Source organism: Pocillopora verrucosa, chromosome 1, assembly GCF_036669915.1.
Source record: "Pocillopora verrucosa isolate sample1 chromosome 1, ASM3666991v2, whole genome shotgun sequence".
Classification (NCBI taxonomy): Eukaryota; Metazoa; Cnidaria; class Anthozoa; order Scleractinia; family Pocilloporidae; genus Pocillopora; species Pocillopora verrucosa.
In genome coordinates this window covers 1,904,490-1,927,901 of record NC_089312.1, presented here as the reverse complement: position 1 = coordinate 1,927,901, position 23,412 = coordinate 1,904,490, and the positions used below count along the sequence as shown (strand labels likewise).

The window sequence follows — 23,412 nt, the reverse complement described above, 5'->3', positions numbered from 1 at the left end:
TAAAAAAAAATCAGCCCTCGACACTGAAGGATTTTTTGCCATGCTGTCACATGAAATCTACAGTACTAATGCATCTATCATCGGCCATCCCCTGGGGGGGGACCCCGGGCAAATTCAACGTTGAATGGGGACTTATACGGGGATTTGAACGATTAACTTACCCTGGAGGCGGGGGAAATGAGGGAGGTTTGTTTCCAAAAGCCTTGCACCGCGGGGAAAACAGGGGACTTTGGTTAACATTTTTTTGTGTAATTGTATTTAGCAGTACATTGAAATTTGCATTGTTACCAACATGTAAGCACTATTAAAACATGACATTTCGTTAAGGGTATAAAGTACTGTTTTCTTGTCAGGTTTCAAGCTGCTCAAGGTGATTCCCCTCAGGGAGAGGAACTTTGATTCCTCTGTGTCCCCACCTAGGAGGGGGAAAATAAGAACTTTGACAGGGTCCTTTACAAAGTCCCCACCCTTGCCCGGGGTCCCCTCCCAGGGGATGGCCGATGATAGATGCATAAGCCCAAAACTTGAACGTGATCTTTGAAGAATGGTCGTAACATTTAAATTTAACAAAATACTAGCATAAGATGCAACCGAAACCTTACCTTCCTTTACTAGTTCCGACAAAAAAGCACAACTTCGATCACCAGCGCACTCCAAACCAATAAGGGAAGCTACGAGGCAATGTCAAATTCTCGTCTTCCTAACCTTTCCAACTTATCGAAGAAAATTTCACTGATACTTCGCGCTTAAAAACGCAACAAGAATATTAATCTTTCAACAATCCGAAGTGTCCCAAAAGGCATCAAGGATAAGCCCATGAAACAAGAATAGCCCATGAAATTCTCAAACTTCGAGCGCGGAAAACTTAACGATAGTCTCACAATTTTGCATTGCATCCCTCCACTACTTGGGAAGTGACACGCAGAAGACACGTTCACAACACACTTTGATTGGAAGAAATAAAACCGCATTCTATTGGTTATTACGTGTGAGGACATAACTACAACGGAAGACACAACAGCAACGCTACAACTATCAGGTGTGAATTTACATACAATGAAGTCAAAGTAGTTTTCTTCTAAAAATAACGCTTCCACAATGCAACGCAATCAGAGTGCGGACACCGCCTGCGCTACGATCTGCCCAACTTTCGATGTGTTGAGGGAAAGGGTCGGAAGCCTCGCGTCGGAAACCGTCCAGCTGCTAAATAATCAATAAGAGAATCCGTAAGTATTGTAACGTTTTGCCTCTGAACAGTTTGGTAAGACGTATTGTCACGTTGCTCTGGTTAGGGAACGTCTACTGTTCCGTTTTCGGTTTCTGTCGACACTGGAACTAAGGTAGCCACTCAACTGTAGGCTCATCCGGAAATCTTGTCTTAAGGCATACGTCACTCGTTTCTCTTTTATGAAATATCAAAAGAGAAAAAATGTAAATAGTCGTGGTTTAAGCTCTCCGACCTACGTGTGAACCACACAGATGTCGATCAACATTGACCAGATCTTAAAGCTAAATTTTCATAAACGCCGAAGATATTTTAGAGTCAACAAGCGTCGTAAGACTCCTTTGCACATAAGTGAGTCCACCTGTGCATTCAGAACATAACGAAAGTAAGAAAATACAAACATTGCAGACAGAAGGAAATCATTTCAGTGCGTGGACCTTCTTTTCGTGCTATGATATGAGGACATTTTATAATAGCGTTGCGTGACACTTATGTCTTCGTTTTGCATCTCAAACAAATTATTAATTCACTTTGTATTTTGGGTTGTGAATGCATTCTATCAATCATCGAGAAAATCCCCAGATTTACTTTGTCAGCGTTGAAGTGATTCTTATTTCAAAATACGTTTATTCGCCTCCGAGCTAACTTTAGATTTTATTGTGCTTTAAGTTTAGGTCAGTTTTGGAAAATGTGATTAGCATGTGATTAGCAATCATACCACTTACGTTTTCACGCGCCATTTATTTTAAAATGCTGATCGATCCATCAGTTAGTCGGTCACTTGTAGGGTTCATAAGGAACTAAAATTAAAGATGGATTTTTCTTTATGAGAGTAAAGTTAAGCGCGAAGTCAGTTTTGACTCCGCTAATGTGAACAAAGATCGATTATTCCCGGCAGGTTAACACGGTCACGCGACTCGACGCAACTCGAGACTAATCAACTTACTGACTGATCAACTGATCAACTGATCAGCTCAAGACATAGTTGAATGCCATTGTCCTTGCTTCAGTGATTAGTCTTCCTGTTGTTGTGCGTCGTGCTGAATGTGACCCATAGCGCTTTTTCTATTTTATTAGTCTTTTACTACTACTATGAGTCACAGTTCCCGTATCGGTTTTGTGGTGTTTGGTTTGGGTCGAGCAGGTGTCATCCATTCCACGAACCTCATACGAAACCCACAGGCAACCCTGAAATGGATCGTAGATATTGACGAAGACAAGGCCAAGAAGTTCGTGACAGAAAATTTCATGGATACACAAGTTATTGCCCCATCCGACATGGACAAAGCGTTACTTGATCCAACCGTTCAGGCTGCAGTGGTAGCTACTCCAACTAAGATGCACGAGGATATTGTGATGCGCTGCTTACGAGCGGGAAAAGCTGTCTTCTGTGAGAAACCAATTGCTCCTACCTTACAGGCTATAGGTAAAAAGTTATCCAGACCCCTGACACCAAATTCTTACAACGGCAGAATCGCATGTTAATAAACAATATTAGGTATTTCAAGTTTACATGTTCTGAAATATTCCCAGGCCTATTTAACAATGACAACTTCTGTGTTTTCTGAGTCAAAATTTGAATCCATTCCCCATCAAATGTTGCTGGATACGCTCCTGTATTCCACTTATTTTCGTCTTGCTCGTCACATTTTTATGACTAATTTGTCCCCCTTACAGTTTTAATTGATTGATTGTTTAATCCATTTATTTATTCGTTCTTTTACGATGTTTCTCAGAGCATTGGCAGAATCGCATGTTAATAAACAATATTAGATATTTCAAGTTTACATGTTCTGAAATATTCCCAGGCCTATTTAACAATGACAACTTCTGTGTTTTCTGAGTCAAAATTTGAATCCATTTCCCATCAAATGTTCCTGGATACGCTCCTGTATTTCACTTATTTTCGTCTTGCTCGTCACATTTTTATGACTAATTTGTCCCTCTCACAGTTTTAATTGATTGATTGTTTAATCCATTTATTTATTCGTTTTTTTACGATGTTTCTCAGAGCATTGTTACAAGGAGGCCGACAACCAACACCTTCCATTGCTGTGCGCTTTCAACAGACGATTCGATCCAACAGTTCGGTCTGTGTTCGACAGAGTTCGAAAAGACGACATTGGCAACATTCAGGTCGTTAAGACAACTAGTCGGGACTCCGCTCCGCCATCAGAAGGTTATATAAGGATTTCCGGAGGGATCTTCCATGACTCCTGCGTTCATGACGTAGATCTCCTATGCTGGATGCTGGGTGAAGCTCCTCATACAGTCTTCTGTCTCGCCCATGCCTTCCATGCGCACATCGGAGCTATGAATGATGTAGATACAGTTGGAGTGGTTATGAAATTTCCAAGTGGCGCCATCGGTCAGATAGATATGTCACGCCATGCTGTTTATGGCTATGATCAACGTGTTGAAGTGTTTGGATCTGGTGGAATGCTCACCAGCGACAATCAAAGCAGTCTCTGTGCCACCTATTTTCATGCCAGTGGGAGCACACAGAATCCCATCAAAGTTTCCTTCCCACAACGATATTCCCAAGCTTATGAGTTAGAAATGAATCACTTTATCGACGTAATCAAACACAAAGACAATTTGCTCATCTCCAAAGATGATGTACTACGTTCATTCACCGTCGTGGAAGCTATTGAGAAGTCTTTCCGGACCGGAAAACCAGTCAGTTTATGAAAAGAGATGATTGACCAGAACTAAAATCTGAAATATTACAATTAATGGTAGTTTTTGGCCTATATTCTGAAATTTTAAGTTAATTTTAGTGATTTTCCTCTTTTCTGGAAATGAAGAAATTTTACTACTACTTTTAAATGCAGATTTGTTGGACATTTGATTAAATTTTGCCGAGAAACGCTCATGTCAATGATGGTGGCCGAAAATTAAAACACCGAATATTTAACAATTATACGTGCCCCGTTGGTTATGGTAATCTTATATTCGGTAAGCCTGAGTAGAATCATGAATTGTTGGAGTAAAAACAGAAAGAAATAACCCTAACAACAAGCTATTATGTGGTTTGACAACGACCGGAAGACAATTGACTTTCCCTTGTCCCAAATGTCGTTGCAACATGCAAATTAATCATGTAATGTATCAAGCAAAACTGCCTAAATTTCCGTTACATTCCTTGAAAATTTTCATACCAAATTTAGTGGCTTTTTGGTGGATATGGAAGTCGCATTTTCTATTAGTTCTGCTATTTTTTTAAGTTTCATACTCTGGGGCAAACCGACTTTTTACGGCCATTTCTTCAAGGCTCGCTCGTGCACTTGCCCGCTTGCAAACGAATTCATTAACAATATTTGTCGTAGCTAGGTTATGAGCTGTGAGCTAGGTTACAAGGTCATAACATAACTCGGTTCAGCCAATCAGAAGGCAAGAAATTCAACAACGGTGATCCAGTTTTTACCAAACTAATTTATTTCGTGCAGGAACTGGTTTAGGATTCAAAGAGTAACAGAAAGTTTCTGAAAATTTCCCTTACTTGTGCACAAAATGGCTTAAGGTTTTTTGCTTTTGTTTGTTTGTTTCTATTTTTGAGTTATTAAAAAAAACAAAAAACAAAAAACTCCACCTCAGCGTATAGAGAGTAGTATGTTGCTCGCACCAATCAGATCGTTTAGGGTATGTATCTCGCATCAATCAGAGGGTCGATTTTGTTTTTGGTTTGAGAGGTGCTCAACGAAGTAATGCGGGATTCGGAGAGAGCGGTTCGTAAAATGTAATCATCTTTTAGAATGAGAAATGTTGGCTTTTCTGTATTTTTATCGTGTATTTTACCGCGCTTTATGAGAAATGCGATACTACTGGTCAGATGAAATATATCACCTATAGTAAACGTGTTACATGCTGTGAAAATGGTGGATAGTTGTTCGAGAGAAAATGGAGTCCTGTGCAATGTAGCACGATCATGGTTATTGTTCCTTCTCGACGAGAGTGAGTGGAAAAATTTGGAATCAAATATTACTTGAGGTGTTGATGAATTGCACCAAACATTTTGATTTTAGCAGTTCTTTAACGGCAAGCTGTGTTGCAAGATTCATGAGTTGTTGATTAGGCCGATTGTATTTTTCTGGATTGGTTTGCTCGGTGCTATCTCGATCTCTAGATGAATGTCTGATTAAAATTAACCATGGAAGATATTGTATATGGTTCCGATGCCTGGAGAAAGTGATCTTGTGAAGTCGTTCGTGTTTGGCCATGGACGAATCCAGATACCATCGTTGGCATGTTTATTTGATTTTGTTATCTGGAATGAATGATTTACGGAGGTAAGTTAATATGATGTAATCCACTAACGTCGAAAATGTATCAAGTCCAAGGAACAGTTTTGGTCTCGGTCCGCATTTTTGTCGACAAAATAAACACATACTACTTAAAAGATAATAATACGGACCACGTGCAAGGCTGTCATTGTTTCTCAAATATTGCGTGCGTTAAATATTCAATAGTGACATCTCATTTACATCTACATCTACTTTAATTGTTAATAAAATCTGTACAGACATCACACCAAACAACTCGTGCGCAAAGGGAGAAGACTATATGAAGGCTTGAAATTATATTAAGATCGACTTTGATCAAGAAACGGGCTAGGAATATTCCACAATAGTGCAAATAATCGTGGTAAAATTTCCGCACAGCCCCATACTTCATTATGCATTCAGTTCTTGGATAGAGAAAACAATGACAAAAACAATACATTGCCATTGAGAAAACAGATTTGTTTAACAATAGTACGGGGCTGTGCGGAAATTTTACCATAATCGTGAAAGGTGATCACGGAGGAGCGATTGCGTGACGCTCGGTAAGTTATAAGATGACATGCTATCACATACCAGGCGAAAAAACTCTTTAGATTCTCAGTCTGCATTTTGTAACCACTCTGCAGTCAACATTTTGTACCTAGTCTACATTTTGTATCCGGTCTGCAGTCTGCATTATGTACTTACAGGTATCCGTGGCACCAATACAGTTTATTTTTAGTTACAGTTATTCGCACAACACACACAATCTACCACAAGATACCTGTGTGAGATTTAATTCGGCATTTTCGTTCTTTTTCGCGTTAATACTCTTCTTTCCTTTTGTAAAAATGTAGACATCACATACAATGTTTCAAGTAATCCACCCACCCCCAAAAAATAATTCTTGCATGCATAGCATGCCTATGTTTTTTCAAACTGCTTTGTTTTTATCAGCTCCCTTTTCCTTCTCAGCTTGTTATTATGAATGCAAGGCAAAGGAAAATGGAATCAAATACACATGTAATGAACTGAAGGTCCTGGGTCATTTTTGAGTTATTTAAAATAAAAATAATAATAACTCTATGTTAGAGTCAGGAACCATTAAGGTATCTGTGGCACCAATACAGTTTATTTTTGGTTACAGTTATTCGCACAACACATACAATCAACCAAAAAATACCTGTGTCTGAGTTTACTCAACATTCCTGTTTTTTTCTGTTATAATACTCTTTCCTTTTGTAAAAATGTAGACATCACTTAAAATGTTTCAATTCATCCACCCATCCAAAAAATAACAGAGCATGCCTATGTTTAACAAAAGTCAGTATGATTGAAGTGAAATGCAGATGTATTTAGAAACCACTGTTTACCAGGGTATCATTGGAGAACACAGCAAAATAAACCAGAAGAACAGCTATTATGGCAAACATCAGTGTGCCTAAGTTTTGGGAGCCATCAGCGATTCCACAAGAGGTATGCTTCCCATCTGCCAATCATAGCTCAACACACTCAGTGATAAAAGCAACCAAGAGTTGAATGCAATCAGATATGAGTAAGTCATGATGCGAGAACTGAGACAGTCTGAAAATGAGGTAGGGTTGTCCTGAAGTGTAAAATGTGGTAGATTTCCTCCAAGCATCCATACTCTGAATGCCATGAGACAAAAAACCAGTGGCTGAAAAAGAAAAACATCCAGGTTTACCTCAAGTGAGTAAAAAGGGTGTTAACTCTGAACATAATCAGCAAGGTTATTTGCTTTTTTCAACTCTTTTCTCAAAATCCCTACAAAACTTTAAATCCTAAATATATGCCTCCACACTGTCAAATCACATTACACTTTTTAAAAACAAATTTACTTGCACTTACAGACACAGAGAGAACAAGTGACACAGTTCTTTCTCCGACAACTCTGCTGGTAAATACAGTCAAACAGGAACATGGGCTGTTTTTATTTCATAAAAACTTCCTAAAAGATAGTTGAACAAAGATTTAAAACATACAAATGGCAAACAATACTCTTGAAAAGAGGATCCACTTGTTTCATGAAATAACTTCTTTCTTTCTTTCTTCCTTTCTCACTAAAAATTGCTTTTTCTTGATTTTTTTTCTATCAACTTGAGGTTCAGGCTATTTCCTCTAGACCCTTTAACTTTCATGAGTGACCAAGACAGAATTTCTCCTTACTATATCTATAAAAAATCATGCAGACAAGTGATGAGAATAAAGAAAAATATCAATTATGGGATTACTAGTTGATCCAATACCAAATTCTCCAAACTTACATAATGAGAATTGTTTGGCAGACAGTAAAGAGAATCACTTATGAGATCATGGGAGTTAAAGGGTAAAGAACATTTTCAAGTCATTTAATGTCACCTAAACTGTAGCTCCAATGTCTTGTGATCTCTCATAGTTTTTTGTACTCAACAAGTAAGGCAACAGTTCACAGAAGTTCCAATGTAATTTATATGATAAACTGAATCATGTGCATTTTGATCTTCATGATCTATTGAAGGAAAGATGCATATATGATGTTTAGATTAATAACCTTTTGCTTTTTCATTGCATAAAACAAATAGATTCCCTGTTTCATGGAATAGTTAACAACAGATCTTAGAAGTTTGAAGGTTGCGAAAGAGTGGCACGACCTGAACTTACAGCTTCTGTATGGACAAGACGTGTAGCAAATAGAATTCCCGCGATAAATGCAAATATACAGCGCCAGTACCGGTCAGCGGTATCTGGGTTGAGCATGCCCTTTTGAGGGCTTTCCTCCTCGTCGCGTCGGCCATATTGTTTGTTACTCGTTCGGAGTCTAGTTTCCCTGTTACGATTAAAGCCTTTCACTATCTGGACGTGCCTTGGTTCATTGTGTTAACCCCCCTACTGGCGTGGTGGCAGTGTTCGGTTCTACCCAGGCCATATTTTCGCCGAAGAAGGCTATTTTTCGCCTCGTCCACGTGAGCCAAAACAGTGTATCCTTCGCCGTGTCAACACGTTCCAGAGCCCTAAACGTGAAATATGGCTGCAACACACCGTGCACCGAAGCAGTGGTGCCTCTCCAAAGTGGAATCTATCAATTCCTTTGAAAACTGGAAGCAAAACCTCATTTACACTCTTTCTTTGGACAGCAACTTCGCCCCCTTCCTCGCAGATGGATTCACATGGTTAAAAAAGACCAGGGGTCAGCCGCTTCGAGGTCTCCACAACGATGGCGAATCAGTGCCATTAGCTCGTCGCCTGACAGCCCGCCAAAAGGTTAACTTCCTCGAGCTGATGTTAGGACAGATCGCCAACTATTGTCCAATTATCTCTCGAAATACTCTGGTGAAAAACTCTACATCCCTCGAGTTCATCTGGCAAACCATCAGACAGCACTTTGGTTTCCAAGTCACCGGGGCTCAGTTCATTGACTTTTCCGAAATACACCTAGCTGCTGATGAGCGCCCCGAAGATCTGTACCAGCGCCTCACAGCATTCGTAGAAGATTCATTGCTACGTGCCAACGGCTTAACCCACAATGGCCAAGCAGTGCAGGAGGATGAGGAATTAACCCCTACACTCGAAAACTTTTTGGTCCTCACTTGGTTACGCCTCATTCACCCCAGTCTCCCACGACTGGTTAAGCAGCGTTATGGTACAGAGTTGAGATCCCGTACTCTTGCCTCGATCAAACCTGAGATCTCGCAGGCCCTCAATTCCTTACTCGAGGAAATCCGCACGTCGGATGATGCCAGAATCCTGCGTGCTGCTGTTGCAGACGATTTTCGTCGCCCTCGTCAGAGTAACAGGGGTGTTCCTAGAGCCCGTCCCAGACAACCCCGCCAAGACAAGGTCTGTCCTCTATGTAAACAGGCTGGCCGTTCTATGACAAACCACTTCCTCAGTCAGTGTACCTTCCTCCCCGACAGTGACAGGCGTTTCATGGTGAAAGCACGACAGATCGCCGGCATCCTTGACAATGACCAAGAAACTGAGACCAGTCCTGATTCTGATTCACCAGACCCTGACACAACATTGCCAGGCCCGGACATGGTGGCCTACCGTGTGCAGACCCGCCAGTCCCCTTACATGGATGTCTTTCATGATCATCGAGTCGTGCGCGTCACCCTCGACAGCGGTGCAACTGGAAATATGATACGCCGTTCAACCGCGAAACACCTCGGCTGTCCGATAATCTCAAGTGCCCAGTCCGTCCAACAGGCTGATGGCTCGTCTCAGCTCCAGGTGATAGGAGAAATTCGTACCACCTTCACCCGGGACCACACAAACTTCGCGTTTGAAGGTCTCGTAGTTGAGAATCTTGATGTTGAGGTACTTGCCGGTACCCCCTTTATGGAGACGAATGACATCGCTGTCCGACCCGCTAAGAGAGAGGTACTACTAGGCAATGGCTCAGTCTACACGTATGGGTCCAAATCCCCACCCAACCCTCATGCAACCGCACGTAGAGCATTTGTCCTACGTGCCCCCGCTCCATCCCAGACAGTGTGGCCTGGAGAGTTCATGGAAGTACGTCTACCAGACGATACACCTTCTGACTCGGAGTACGCACTAGAGCCTCGCATCGACGCACCCAGTGCACACAATCTGAAGCCATCCCAGTTGTGGCCACAACCTGGTGTCGTTTCCAGCGTTGCCCGAGCCATACGGATTCCTAACCTATCAAGCGTACCCCGCACTCTCAAGCGCCACGAACACTTCTGCCAAGTCATCCCTGTTTTTGAGCCCCCCGAAGTCCCATCATCACCCCCACCTACTGCTCAGCGCCCGTTGCCGCCCTCCAGTACACGTTACTCTGCGTCCGTTCAGGTTGATCCAGACAACACCCTTCCCCAAACCGTTCGTGCAGACTTCCAATCACTACTTACAGAGTACGACACTGTATTTGACCCGCAATTCCCCGGATACAACGGAGCCGCTGGCGCATACAAGGCCAAAGTCAACATGGGTCCTGTCGAACCTCCTCAGCGGAAGGGTCGCCTCCCCCAATACGCACGGGATAAGCTCATCGAGCTCCAGGAAAAGTTTGACGACCTAGAGAATCTTGGCGTCTTCCGCCGCCCCGAAGATGTGGGTATCACCATTGAATACCTCAATCCATCTTTCCTTGTAAAGAAGCCTAATGGTGGTTCCCGTCTCGTCACCGCCTTTTCTGATGTGGGCAGATACAGCAAACCACAACCATCCCTGCTACCCGATGTTGACTCCACATTACGGCTCATCGCCCAATGGTCACACATAATTGTCACTGACCTTACAAGTGCTTTCTACCAGATCTCTTTAGCCAAAGAGTCCATGAAGTACTGCGGTGTCGCCACCCCCTTTAAAGGCGTCCGGGTGTATGCCCGCTCCGCTATGGGAATGCCTGGCTCAGAGACTGCTCTAGAGGAGGTTATGTGCCGTGTTCTAGGCCCCTTACTTCAAGATGGAGTCGTGGCCAAGATCGCCGATGATTTATACTGCGGGGGCAACACCCCTCTAGAGTTACTACACAACTGGAAGAGGGTCCTGCAAGCTCTTCACAAATGCAACCTGCGTTTGTCAGCCCACAAGACCATAATCAACCCCAAGTCAACCACTATCCTTGGTTGGATTTGGTCCGCCGGTACCCTGTCTGCCAGTGCCCACCGCCTCAACACCCTCGCCACGTACCCTGTGCCAAACACTGTTGGTCGTTTGAGATCGTTCATTGGTGCGTACAAAGTCCTGTCTCGTGTTATCCCACGGTGCTCTAGTTATCTAACCCCGCTGGATGCCGTCACGGCTGGACGTACTTCACAAGAATCCATCACCTGGTCTGATAGTCTCAGGGCTGCATTCCATAACGCTCAGAAGGCCCTATCCTCAGCCCTCTCTATCACCTTACCTAGACCTGAGGACCAACTATGGGTCGTCACCGATGGCGCAGTCAAGGACCCAGGAATAGGCGCCACCCTCTATGTGACGCGCAACAACAAGCTACACATCGCCGGTTTTTTCAGCGCTAGGCTGCGGGGCACTCAGACAACGTGGCTTCCGTGCGAAGTAGAAGCCCTCTCCATCGCTGCGGCTACAAAGCACTTCAGTCCATACCTCATCCAGTCATCCAATAAAGCCTGTATCCTAACGGACAGTAAGCCATGCGTCCAGGCTTATGAGAAGCTATGCCGCGGCGAGTTCTCCGCAAGTCCTCGCGTATCTACTTTCCTGTCAGTTGTCAGCCGCTACCAGGCCTCAGTGCGACACGTCTCCGGCGCCTCTATCCTCCAGTCAGACTTCGCGAGTCGAAATGCTGCTCCTTGTGAGAATGAAACCTGTCAGATTTGCCTGTTTATCGCCTCAACCAGAGATTCTGTTGTCCGAGCCGCGACTGTCCAGGACATCCTCCAAGGCAATGCCCGCCTCCCTTTCACCAGCCGTCCGGCCTGGTTGGCCATACAGTCTGAATGCCCAGACCTACGCCGCACGCACGCACACCTTGTCCAAGGCACAAGGCCTTCCAAGAAGCTCACAAACATAAAGGACGTCAAACGCTATTTGCAGGTCGCCTCAATCGCAAGTGATGGCCTGCTCGTCGTCCAACGTCATGATCCCTTGTCACCGACCAGAGAGTGTATCATTGTCCCTCGCCAGGCCTTGGATGGCCTCTTGACAGCCCTTCACATTCAGCTCAGCCACCCTTCTTGTCACCAGTTAAAAATGGTTGCCAAGCGTTATCTGTTCGCCCTCGACCTGGACAAGGCAGTCTCCCGTGTTTCCGATGGATGCCACTCCTGTGCAGCAATTCAGAGATCACCAACAGCACGAATTGACCAGTCCACTTCGCCTCCACCTGAAACTATTGGGCAGTCCTTTGCGGCAGATGTCATAAAACGTTCTCGCCAACTTATCTTTGTACTCCGTGAAACAGTGACCTCTTACACGTCCAGTCTCTTTCTTGAGAACGAACGCCACCAAACTTTGCTTGATGCCATTATAAAGCTTTGCGTGGAAATGCGCCCAATGGATGGTCCACCTGCTGTGATCCGCACCGACCCCGCCCCCGGATTCAAGGCCCTTGTCAATGATTCACTCTTACAGAAACACAGAATCACAATTGAGCTTGGCCATGCCAAAAATCCCAACAAGAACCCCGTTGCAGAGAGAGCAGTCCAGGAATTGGAGAATGAGCTGTTACGTCAGGAGCCTCTCGGTAGTTCTGTCTCTCCCCTCACCCTCGCCGTAGCCACTTCAGCCTTAAACTCACGTATCCGTTCAAGAGGGCTTTCCTCTCGAGAAATGTGGACCCAGCGGGATCAGTTCTCAAACAAGCAGTTACCCCTCGCAGATGACCACATAATTTCCCTCCAGCATGAACAGCGTCTCTCCAATCATCCCCTCAGTGAACGTTCCAAAGCTCCTGGTCAGTCAAGGCGTCCTACCCCCCTGATCGATATTGGTGATCTTGTGTACCTTCATTCTGACCTCAACAAGTCTCGTGCTCGTGACCGCTATCTCGTTGTAGCCATTGATCCTCCATTCTGCAACATCAAAAAGTTCATTGGATCCCAGTTGCGAAGTTCATCGTACCATGTCAAGCTATCTGAGTGCTTCAAGGTCCCATCTGACTTGGGTGATCCCTTCCGTGCCTCTCCGACCCTACGCAAACACTACTCTGATTCCGACGACGAAGATGGTCCTACTACAACGACTCACCCTCCCCCCTCTTTGCCTGCCATCCCTGAGGCCATCGCAGCTTCCACACACCCACCAGTTGTCAACCCTCAGTCTTACAGTCCAGCCCCTGCCTCTCCCGTTGACCATACCATGAATGATTTCGCTACACAGTCGCCCTGCCCTGATCCTTCCCCAGTGGAGTATGCAGCCACCTCAGCGGTGCCTTCTCCGCCTGCCCTACGGAGATCATCGCGCACCCGCCGTCCTCCTTCTCGTTTTGCAGATTATGACACCGAACTTTGAACACCGATCTTTAAACTCTGAACTTTGACTCGCCCGCGCGTGTCAATTTGTTAGTTAGTCTTAAGTGTATGTTAAATTGTTTTTAGTTCTTGTTTCTCCTTAAAAAAAAAAAAAAAAAAAAAAAAAAAAAAAAAAAAAGAAGAAAGAAGTCACGCCAGTACCGGTCAGCGGTATCTGGGTTGAGCATGCCCTTTTGAGGGCTTTCCTCCTCGTCGCGTCGGCCATATTGTTTGTTACTCGTTCGGAGTCTAGTTTCCCTGTTACGATTAAAGCCTTTCACTATCTGGACGTGCCTTGGTTCATTGTGTTAACCCCCCTACTGGCGCAGGACTTGAAGGCCACCACCTTGCACACACAAGTATGCAACAGACAAACCAATCTGTGAAGAACAACATTGACCACATGGTATCCAAAAGGTTTTAACCCATGTATCATGAAATTTCTGTGAAAGGTTAAGACACAAAGTGGTCTGTGCAACTTATGGCTTGTATTACTCCACTTTGGCTTGCCCCTGAAGTCATTAGAGAGTATGTTCAGCAGCAGAGTTTCAGGGTGAATGTCCATGTTTTCTTTGATCGCAAAAATATCATCAAAAAATGTCATCAAAAAAAGAAATTGCCCAGTATAATGTGGGCAGTGTAATGTGGAGAGAGCTTATTATGAAGGGTTTGTCATCAAACAGTCCAATCTGGAGGCAGAGAGATGGTTTCTTGAAGCAGCAAGAGATGGTAAACCTACAGGCAGTATAAAGGCTCAAACAGTATCGGGTTTGTTCTACTCCAGACCTGGTGAAGACTCTTTTGACTTACAGAAGGTTGGTTAGCATTTGCTAATTAATGCATGTCAACACTCAACAGCATTATCCTCTTCCAGTCTGTGTCTGGGGTTCATTTAGTAAAACAGAGCCCAATATTTAAAATGGCACATATTTAATAAGTACATACCACTCAAGTTTATAGTCCCTTTTTGCACATGCTGATTGGCTAATTTGGAGGTAAATAGTGAGTAATGTTTACCTCACAGTAGCTGAAGAGGCAAAATCAGGCATTAGGATTTTAATTTCTGACTATTTTTTGGTATAGTGAGAGAAATACACTGACTTTTTTTGTATCTGTATGGTACGCACTAAAAAATTTATTTACCTCAATGTTGGTGAAATTGGTGGATATTACCTCCACTGTGGTGAATAACTGTGAAATATAGTAGAGTGAGAATAGAAAGAGAGAGGCTTTGGGCACTGGTCACTTGACGAACATGAATAGACTCAAACATCCCTTATTTTTCATCCTCCTACAATTTTTGAGTGGTTTACTATTGGGAGTGTCACTGAACCACTGGAAGAGGCAATAGCCACTGCATACAGTAGTCTTTTTTAATATTTTATAAACTCCAGGGGGGAATCTTAGGTTAATCATAACATCTATCCCTATCTTTGTCTTACTGAAACTTTTTTATCTGTAACACATCAGAGTAAACTATAAAATAATGTTCATTTGTTCTCATCATGTTTTTCTTCAGGTTTACTTTTGGCATCAGGAAGCCACAGGTCAAAAGGTACAATATTTAATTAAAATGATCCATGTTTTGCAAAATTACAAGAATTCAGAGTATTTTGTGTGCTTGTGTATGATTTAACACCTCTTTCCTGATACCATCAGGTGCATTAGTGCAAAGCGCTAGCGAATGGCAGGAGTCGCACAAGCCAATCAACATCTTTTAACGGTCGATCGCCTTTTGTTACCCGGCTGACCCTGTGTGTCGCCCTGCACAATGTAGAGTAATTCACGAGTTGAGTGATTCCTTTCGTTACTCTAATTTAACTGTCCCTCTTTCAATGATCAGATAGTAGATTTACCACACAATAATTGCGATCAATTAATTGGTTTTTATTTAGGAAAGAAGATTCACAACACGACTGAGTATATATAGGAAATGTCCTTACAAAAGTAACGCTGTGTAACGCACTGCACGCAATACAACAATACGCCTTTTGCGGTTATAGCTTGTCTCACACACTACCACTTAAAATACATAAAACATGGCCCAAAATGACTTCGAGTGATTTCTAAAATGACCCTGAATAACCTAATATGACCTTGAGTGATGTGAACAATGCGGCGTTGACAAAATCTGGATCGGACCGGATCGGATAGGATTGTTCATTTCGGTTTGCTGATTTTACGTGGTTTAGCATTTTGTTTTCGGTTTCCCGGTTTGTCTTCGATCTGAGCGGCAATTAAGCGCCTCCACTGATCTCGAACAGCCGCGAAACACAAATGTTATTGAGAGGAATGCGTGACAAACCTACGGAGCGCTGAGCCATTTCATGCCATCTCATATCTCCCCTTCTTTTTTCACGACCTGAACTATTAGGTCATTTAGAAATCGCTCAAGGTTTTTTTAAGTCGTTTTAGCTCATTCCTTGTTTTAGTAACTACCCGAAAATAACGCTACCATGATGCAACGCAATCATGCGGCGCTAACGTGCACTGCTTCTTGCGCAACGATCTACACGTACAATTTCTGATGTGTTGAGAGAAAGGATCGGTCAGCATTAGATTCCATCCACCAAAACCACCTTGGTCGAGAGGGACTGAGATGGAATGATGGACAACTCATGCACGAAAATTACGAAGCTACGACAACATGCCGACTTATCCCGATGACCTAAGTGTATTATTTGTTTGGGAAATTGCGTCAAAACTTTTTACTAAAGAAATGGTAAGTATTAATTTATTGTTCGATTGTAGTATTATAAAACATTTTACGCAATTTTATGCAGATATTTCACGTATTTAAAAGGTGCCTAGATGTTACGTAGTTTTGGTGGATGTCATTAGGGAACATCCACCAAAACTTTGACCAAAACCATCAACAATATATTTTTTAAATTTTATCTATAGCCACTGTTAGATGTTCAGGGAGACAAAAGATTTATACCACTAATTAGCAGTTAGTGCTCTGGCTAATTATTTTTTATGGTGCACAATTGCTGACCGACCAAACGTTCATAATGATTATCATAAGTCTTAACACATAGAATAAAGTGGTTTTGGTGGATGTTTCTCTCCATCCACCAAAACCACCACAGAAATTTCTGCTACTTCCTTACAGAAGACTGATGTGACCTGCTATTTGGAGTACATAACCACAATCTATTTCTTTGTATGTAGAGATATTTTGGAAAGTTCTTGAATCAGCACCTTTTATTATTGAAACCATAATCATAACATGGTGCATAATATAGCCACAAAAGGTTCTGGTGTGGTAATCATGTAATCTTGAAACAGGAGAGTTTTTAACTGACTTAAACTGATTTAAACAAACATTTGCAACAAAATTCCAGGTCCAGAAATTTCTTCCACTATTTCCGCTAAAATCATAACCTTTAAGTACAGCAAATCAGCACATTAGTAATTGTTATCAGGGGTCTGAAAATCCTGTAAATCTTTCACATTTATTTCAAGTAACCTTTAATTTCACATGGATGAATAAGTATACACTCAAGATGCAGAATGTCTTACATTTTACAAACTATTTCCCTTTTTATGGATAGACAGTGAAAGGCCTTTGCCACATTGGTGAATCAAACCACTGTATACCATGGATTTTGTGATAATTGTTTGTTTTTGCTCACAATACCCAGAAAAATGGAGGGGATAAATTTAAATAGCAAATTCTATGGTTAAAATTAAATAACATTGGAAGATCAAATTAACTTTGTACTGTTTAAAATTCAGTTTTGGTTTCTTGCTTATTCCAGCCTCTTGATATTCAAAAGCATTCCTTGTCATTTTTGTGTTCTTCTGTGTACATAACTTGAAAAATAAACACAGAGAAAGGAAACCACAAAGGATTAAACTTGAAGCTAAAGCAAAGTTTAAGTTGAGCCATAGCTGATCCAAATACTGAGCACTTTGTATTGTAACCCATTTAGCAGTAAAGGTTATCTATATGTCTGCCAGCTTGTCACAAGTCTTACCCCTCTCCTTCAAAAGTCTCTATAAATAAATTTTTCTTTGTGGTTCCTAATTGATGATAAGTATATTACAGCTCCTCAATTTTCCTCTCTCAAGACAAGGTTACTCTAAATTTAACAAAGTAATGGACTTGATAAAACTCAAACTATAACTCAGCTGGCTGCTACTTGCAACCTTAATTTCTAGATATCAGTATACAATAATCAATATGTTATAAATAAGAACCCTAATGCTTAATTTTGCAGTGATCACCTTCCTCCTTTTCATTTGCAGACCAGACTGGAACCTCTATAGGTGTGTTTGCTTGTTTTGAGTGGGGATGGAAGAAAAGGAGTCATGCCGCATATCTGATTTATTAAATTGGATTTTTTCTGTTTATACATGAGTAGAACTACCTTGTTCTCTGAAAAAAAAAATTTCTCGCATTTTTATCTGTGCTTTGCAGTCAAACTTCCTTGTGTCTTGGACAAGAAATCTTATTTTCTTGAAAACAAAATCTTTGTTTCCAGCCTTCTGTGATAGGTAAATATAACAGTGTAAGATGAGTGACAGTGTAATTCTCAAGTTATTTTTTGGAATTTGACAAAACGGAAGTGTCATAGTGTGATAAGGAGCCAACAGATGATTGCTTGATAGAAAGCAAAAAATGCAGAATTGCATATATTTTCTCCTTTGTCAGCAGCATATGTTAGTGAAAAGTTCTTATAATTGTTAACTTCTAAACCATCTTCAATTTAGTCAAGATTGAACTGTTATCACGTTTGTCATAAAAGTATTCTGAGATCAATGTCATATGACCCATTCATGTATTTGACCTTTTGAATTAGCAAGCCATAGTTGACAGAAACACAAAGGTTGAGGATAAAAAGAAATTATTATATACAGTACTTCTTCTGCATCTTTTCGTTTCTTTTTCTCTCCAGCTGTTCTATCTATGCCGTGCTGGCAATTGAACACTTTCCTTCCCAAAATTAGGAAAGGCACACCAGTAAAAAACGAATTTTTGCTCCTTAAATATCTCATGCATCTTCCCCCAGTATTTTGTGACTTCTGTCCGAGGAAGGAGGTGTAAGCGTTAAATTAATCCGAATGATTCCACAATTGTGGTAGAACTTAAACTAGATAAACTAGTGAGAATGCACAATAGCGATAGCAAAGCTTTGTAATGCCAAAGAGCTATATCAATATATATATATATATATATATATATATATATATATACACCGGTGTTCCCAAAACCTTTGACAGCTTTAAAGAAAGAAAACTTCGTCGTCAATCCTGTTTCAAATTCCGCAATAAGTTTATGCGCCTCATCAACAGAATTTACGTATCCTAAATTATCTGCATGTCTACCATCAATGGTTCGCGACTTAAAATTCTCGCTATGCTGTTTCTGTTTGTTCCTCAAGAATCATGGGATTTACAGCTTCGGATGTTCAGCTACATCACTTGCGGATTTCCGAGTATCTTCGGTTATGTTTTGCAAGTCATTAAATATTCCATCCCAGTCCCTCTCGACCGAGGTGGTTTTGGTGGATGGAATCTAATGCTGACCGAAAGGATCGAATGACTCGCGCCGGAAACCGTCCAGCTACGAAATAATCATAAAGAGAATCCGTAAGTCTTGTAACGTTTTGTCTCTGAACAGTTTGGTAAGACATATCTTCACGTTGCCTTGGTTGGGGAACGTCTGCTGTTTCCGTTTTCGGTTTCTGTCGACACTAAAGCTAAGGTAGGCACTCATCCGTGGGCTTATATCCTGAAATCTTGCTTCAAGAATGCGTTACTCGTTTCACTTTCAAAGGAAAAAATATAAATAGTTGTAGTGACTCAACTTGAGTTCTTCGACCAACTTATGAACCGCACAGGTGTCGATAAACATTGAGTAGATTTTTAATTTAAATTTACGTTGCTTTGGTTAGGGAACGTTTACTGATTACGTTTTCACTGAAACTTAGGTAGGCACTTACTGTGGGCTTATCCGGAAATCTTGCCTTAAAGCATACGTTACCTCAGGGGGCTCAAGCTCACGTCTCGACACACAGGACGTGAGTAAGTGTTATTGATTTTACGTGTAAAATATTCATCTTTCGAAATATTTATCGTTGTGAATCGACCATATTTTGTTCCCCATGTGAAGGGGGCAATAACACGTGTTCAAATTTTCAACGGTTCCTCTCGTAACTTAACAGCGAGTCACACAACGCGTGACGCGTTCATGAATTAATCGTTGGCTTTTTCTCGAGACGTGAGCTTGGGCCGCCCATGACGTTATTCGTTTGATGAAATTTCAAAATAGTGAAATATAAATAGTCGTAGTGACTCAACTTGAGTTCTCCGACCTAAATGTGAACCACAAAAATGTCGATAAACATTGATTAGATCTTGAATCTCCTCAATGCCGTAGATATTGTAGAGTCAACAAACGTAGTAATGCTTCTTTGCACTTGAGTGAGTCCAACTACGCATTCAGAACCAATCGAAACTGAGAAAATACAAACATCTAACAGGAGGAAATCGTTACAATGCCGGACTTTCTTTTTGTCTCATGATATGACGACATTTTATAAATAACGTCGCGTGACATTACCGTATTCGTTTTGCATCCCAGAAAAGTTATTAATTCTGTTTGTATTTTGGGTTGTGAACGCATACTATTAAACACCGAGATAAACCCCAAATTCATTTTTTTAGCGTCGAAGTGTTTGTTATCACAAAATATGTTTATTCATCTCATAACTTCAGATTTTATTGTGCTTTAAGTTGAAGCTATGTTTGGAAAATGTGATTTGCACGTCACTAGCAATTATACCTCCTACGTTTTCACGAGCCGTTTATTTTAAAATATTGACCGATCCATCATTTAGTCGGTCACTTGCAGTGTTCAGAGGGAACTGAAATTAGAGACAGATTTTTCTCTATGAGAGTAATGTTAAGCGCGAAGTCAGTTTTGACTCCACTAATGTGAACGAAGACCGATTATTTACGGCAGCTTGTCATATGGCCACGTGAGATCAACTGAATTTACTCAAGACGTAATTTCCTGAATTCCACGGGCCTTACGTCAGTAGTAAGTCTTCCTGTTGATGGAAGTCGTGCTGAATGTGACCCATAACGCTTTTTCTATTTAATGTTTCCCTTTTAGTTGAATACTATGAGTCACGGTTCCCGTATCGGTTTTGTGGTGTTTGGCTTGGGTCGAGCAGGTATCATCCATTCCACGAACCTCATACGAAACCCACAGGCAACCCTGAAATGGATCGTAGATATTGACGAAGACAAGGCCAAGAAGTTCGTGAAAGAAAATTTCACGGATACACAAGTTATTGCCCCATCCGACATGGACAGAGCGTTACTTGACCCAACCGTGCAGGCTGCAGTGGTAGCCACTCCAACTGACATGCACGAGGATATTGCGATGCGATGTTTACGAGCGGGAAAAGCTGTCTTCTGTGAGAAACCAATTGCTCCTACCTTAGAGGCTATAGGTAAAAAGTTACCAGACCCCCTCCCCTATTAGACCAGTAATTTTTTTCCTTTACTTCATGTCAGACACCAAATTCTTACAACAGTAGAATCGCATGTTGGTAATCAATATTAGGTATGTAAAATTTAAATGTAATGAAACATTTCCTGGCTTATTTAAGCTCGAGAGTAAATGATAAGTTCTGTGTTTTCTGAGTCAAAATTTTAATCCATTCCCCATCAAACGTTCCTGGATACGCTCCTGTCTTCCGTTGATTTTCTTCTTGCTCGTCACATTTGTGTGACTAATTTGTTCCTAAATTTGATTGATTGTTTAATCTATTTATTTCTACGATGTGTCTCAGGGAATTGTTACAAAGAAGCCGACAGCCAACACCTTCCATTACTGTGCGCTTTCAACAGACGATTCGATCCAACAGTTCGGTCTGTGTTCGACAGAGTTCGAAAAGACGACATTGGCAACATTCAGGTCGTTAAGACAACCAGTCGGGACTCTCCCCTGCCATCAGAAGGTTTTCTAAGGATTTCCGGGGGAATCTTCCATGACTGCTGCGTTCATGACGTAGACGTCATATGCTGGATGCTGGGTGAAGCTCCTCATACAGTCTTCTGTCTCGCCCATGCCTTCCATGCGCACATCGGAGCCATGAATGATGTAGATACAGTTGGAGTGGTCATGAAATTTCCAAGTGGTGCCATCGGTCAGATAGATCTGTCACGTCATGCTGTTTATGGCTATGATCAACGTGTTGAAGTATTTGGATCTGGTGGAATGCTCACCAGTGACAATCAAAGCAGTCTCTGTGCCACCTATTTTCACGCAAGTGGGAGCACACAGAATCCCATCAAAGTTTCCTTTCCACAACGATATTCCGAAGCTTATGAGTTAGAAATGAATCACTTTATCGACGTAATCAAACGCAAAGATGACTTGCTCATCTCCAAAGATGATGTACTACGTTCATTCACCGTCGTGGAAGCTATTGAGAAGTCTTTCCAGACCGGACAACCAGTCAGTTTATGAAAAGAGATGATTGATAAGAAATGAAATCTGAAATATGGCAATTACTGGTGGTTTTTGGCCATATATTCTGAAAATTTTAAGCGGTTAATTTTACTGATTTTCGTCTTTTCTAGTGGTGAAAAAATTTACTCATAACTTCTAAATGCAGATTTAGAAGAAGAAGAAGTAATTTAGAATTACATTTAACTATAAAACATTGCGATAAAATATTTCTTAAAAGCATTTTAAGATTGCCAAAAAACGACGTTTTCGTGCCCATTCTATGAACGATAAAGATATATCGGTCTTAATAATAAAGATGCAGATTATGTCAGGTAAGAGACCAGTATGTCTTCATTATTCATAGAATGGGTACGGATCTCATCAGCAAAGGCAAAGGCGTCAGTGATTGTTTCTCATATGATCTGTGCGATGCAGATTATGTCGGGTACACAGCCTGATACCTTCATCAACACATTGCTGAGCACAAATATTCGGCAATTTCGTGGAAGCTCACTGTAGCAACCACCTCTTGAAAGAAAACCAATTTAGAGTTTTAAGAAAGTGCCAGGGAAATTCTTATTGTTAGTCTTTGAAATGCTGTTCATCAATAATCTCTTTAGCCTAATTTAAATATCCAGATGGACTCCATACGTGCCAAACTTTTTGTTTGATTACTATTGTTTTTTTCTTACAATTTAGCTTTTTATCATCCATCGGTATAGATAGCCTGCAGCAAACAAATATTTTTTCGACTTGATAATGACGTTTAGCCAACCTCGAAACGTCATTGTTTTTAGCAATCTTAAAATGTTTTTGAGAAATGTTTTATCACAATTTTTTGTAGTAAAATGCAGATTTGTTGGACATTGGATTAAATTTTGCAGAGAAGTGCTTATGTCAATGTCAGTGGCCGAAAATTAAAAGACGGAATCTTTAACAATTATACGTGCCCCGTTGGTTATGGTAATTTCATATTCGGTAAGCCTGAGTAGAATCATGAATTGTTGGAGTAAAAACAGAATAAACGATAAACACTCTGGTTACGCATCAGTTTATTAAGCCTCTCTACGCTCGTTTGGTGAGGATCATCGCTCTAGCGTGGCACGATATCCCCTCTATGAGACTCGAGCTTTATGGCTGTAGGGAAGGTGATTCAAAGGTTTATCATTTTCTATCTATTTTGGATGGAAGTATTGCTCCTTATACTTGAACGAGATGTTAATTCATTGAAGGGTTAGCTCACCCTTTTCAAACTTTTCCGGTCTTCATTTAACATCCTGCCCGTAAAGAGGGACTGTGAAGTACAATGTCCTGCCCTAGGACAAGCATTGACACTGCTGAGGCTAGAGCCCAGCCCTCTAGATTTAAAAATCTAGCGCGCCGACTACTGGTGCTAAGTTTCCCCCATCCCACTGAAGAACCTATTGAAAACGCTTAACTTTAAAAAAACATACAAACACATGAAGCTGACAGGCTTAAAAACCTCAAAACAAGCTCTCAAGTGGTTGT

General features: G+C 41.5%; 3 protein-coding genes and 1 long non-coding RNA gene across 6 annotated transcripts; all 4 read left to right on the top strand.

Annotated features, from left to right (window-relative positions):
* Nucleotides 1-1,015: 1,015 nt before the first annotated feature.
* Nucleotides 1,016-4,146, top strand: LOC131781518 (myo-inositol 2-dehydrogenase-like). Its single transcript, XM_059098189.2, has 3 exons — nucleotides 1,016-1,226; nucleotides 2,303-2,651; nucleotides 3,237-4,146. The coding sequence occupies exons 2-3, from the start codon at nucleotides 2,318-2,320 to the stop codon at nucleotides 3,914-3,916; spliced, it is 1,014 nt and encodes a 337-aa protein (XP_058954172.1). The 5' UTR covers nucleotides 1,016-1,226; nucleotides 2,303-2,317; the 3' UTR covers nucleotides 3,917-4,146.
* A 4,246-nt stretch (nucleotides 4,147-8,392) lies between these two features.
* Nucleotides 8,393-13,672, top strand: LOC136278126 (uncharacterized). Its single transcript, XM_066161473.1, has 2 exons — nucleotides 8,393-9,634; nucleotides 9,890-13,672. Exons 1-2 carry the CDS (start codon nucleotides 8,512-8,514, stop codon nucleotides 13,429-13,431), a joined length of 4,665 nt encoding a protein of 1,554 aa, XP_066017570.1. The 5' UTR covers nucleotides 8,393-8,511; the 3' UTR covers nucleotides 13,432-13,672.
* A 1,672-nt stretch (nucleotides 13,673-15,344) lies between these two features.
* On the top strand, nucleotides 15,345-18,309 carry LOC131781780 (uncharacterized). Its single transcript, XR_009339991.2, has 2 exons — nucleotides 15,345-16,152; nucleotides 17,685-18,309. It is a non-coding gene; the product is annotated as an uncharacterized lncRNA (long non-coding RNA).
* A 595-nt stretch (nucleotides 18,310-18,904) lies between these two features.
* LOC131773873 (myo-inositol 2-dehydrogenase-like) lies at nucleotides 18,905-22,942 on the top strand. Of its 3 annotated transcripts, XM_066172147.1 has the most exons (4): nucleotides 18,913-19,143; nucleotides 19,370-19,463; nucleotides 20,557-20,899; nucleotides 21,242-22,942. In XM_066172147.1, exons 3-4 carry the CDS (start codon nucleotides 20,566-20,568, stop codon nucleotides 21,919-21,921), a joined length of 1,014 nt encoding a protein of 337 aa, XP_066028244.1. In that variant the 5' UTR covers nucleotides 18,913-19,143; nucleotides 19,370-19,463; nucleotides 20,557-20,565; the 3' UTR covers nucleotides 21,922-22,942. The 3 variants fall into 3 exon arrangements, with proteins under 3 accessions (XP_058954129.1, XP_066028244.1, XP_058954121.1); XM_059098146.2 differs by lacking the exon at nucleotides 19,370-19,463 and having other exon boundaries at nucleotides 18,905-19,143; nucleotides 20,557-20,863; XM_059098138.2 differs by lacking the exon at nucleotides 19,370-19,463 and having other exon boundaries at nucleotides 18,914-19,143.
* The last annotated feature ends 470 nt before the right edge of the window (nucleotides 22,943-23,412 follow it).

What these genes read in the sequence shown, in the direction of transcription:
- LOC131781518 (XM_059098189.2), top strand. Translation starts at nt 2,318, where the DNA reads ATGAGTCACAGTTCCCGTATCGGTTTTGTGGTGTTTGGTTTGGGTCGA. An exon ending in TCCTACCTTACAGGCTATAG is followed by an intron (nt 2,652 to 3,236) that starts GTAAAAAGTTAT and finishes GATGTTTCTCAG; the next exon opens with AGCATTGTTACAAGGAGGCC.
- LOC136278126 (XM_066161473.1), top strand. Translation starts at nt 8,512, where the DNA reads ATGGCTGCAACACACCGTGCACCGAAGCAGTGGTGCCTCTCCAAAGTG. An exon ending in AACTGGAAATATGATACGCC is followed by an intron (nt 9,635 to 9,889) that starts GTTCAACCGCGA and finishes GCAATGGCTCAG; the next exon opens with TCTACACGTATGGGTCCAAA.
- LOC131773873 (XM_066172147.1), top strand. Translation starts at nt 20,566, where the DNA reads ATGAGTCACGGTTCCCGTATCGGTTTTGTGGTGTTTGGCTTGGGTCGA. An exon ending in TCCTACCTTAGAGGCTATAG is followed by an intron (nt 20,900 to 21,241) that starts GTAAAAAGTTAC and finishes GATGTGTCTCAG; the next exon opens with GGAATTGTTACAAAGAAGCC.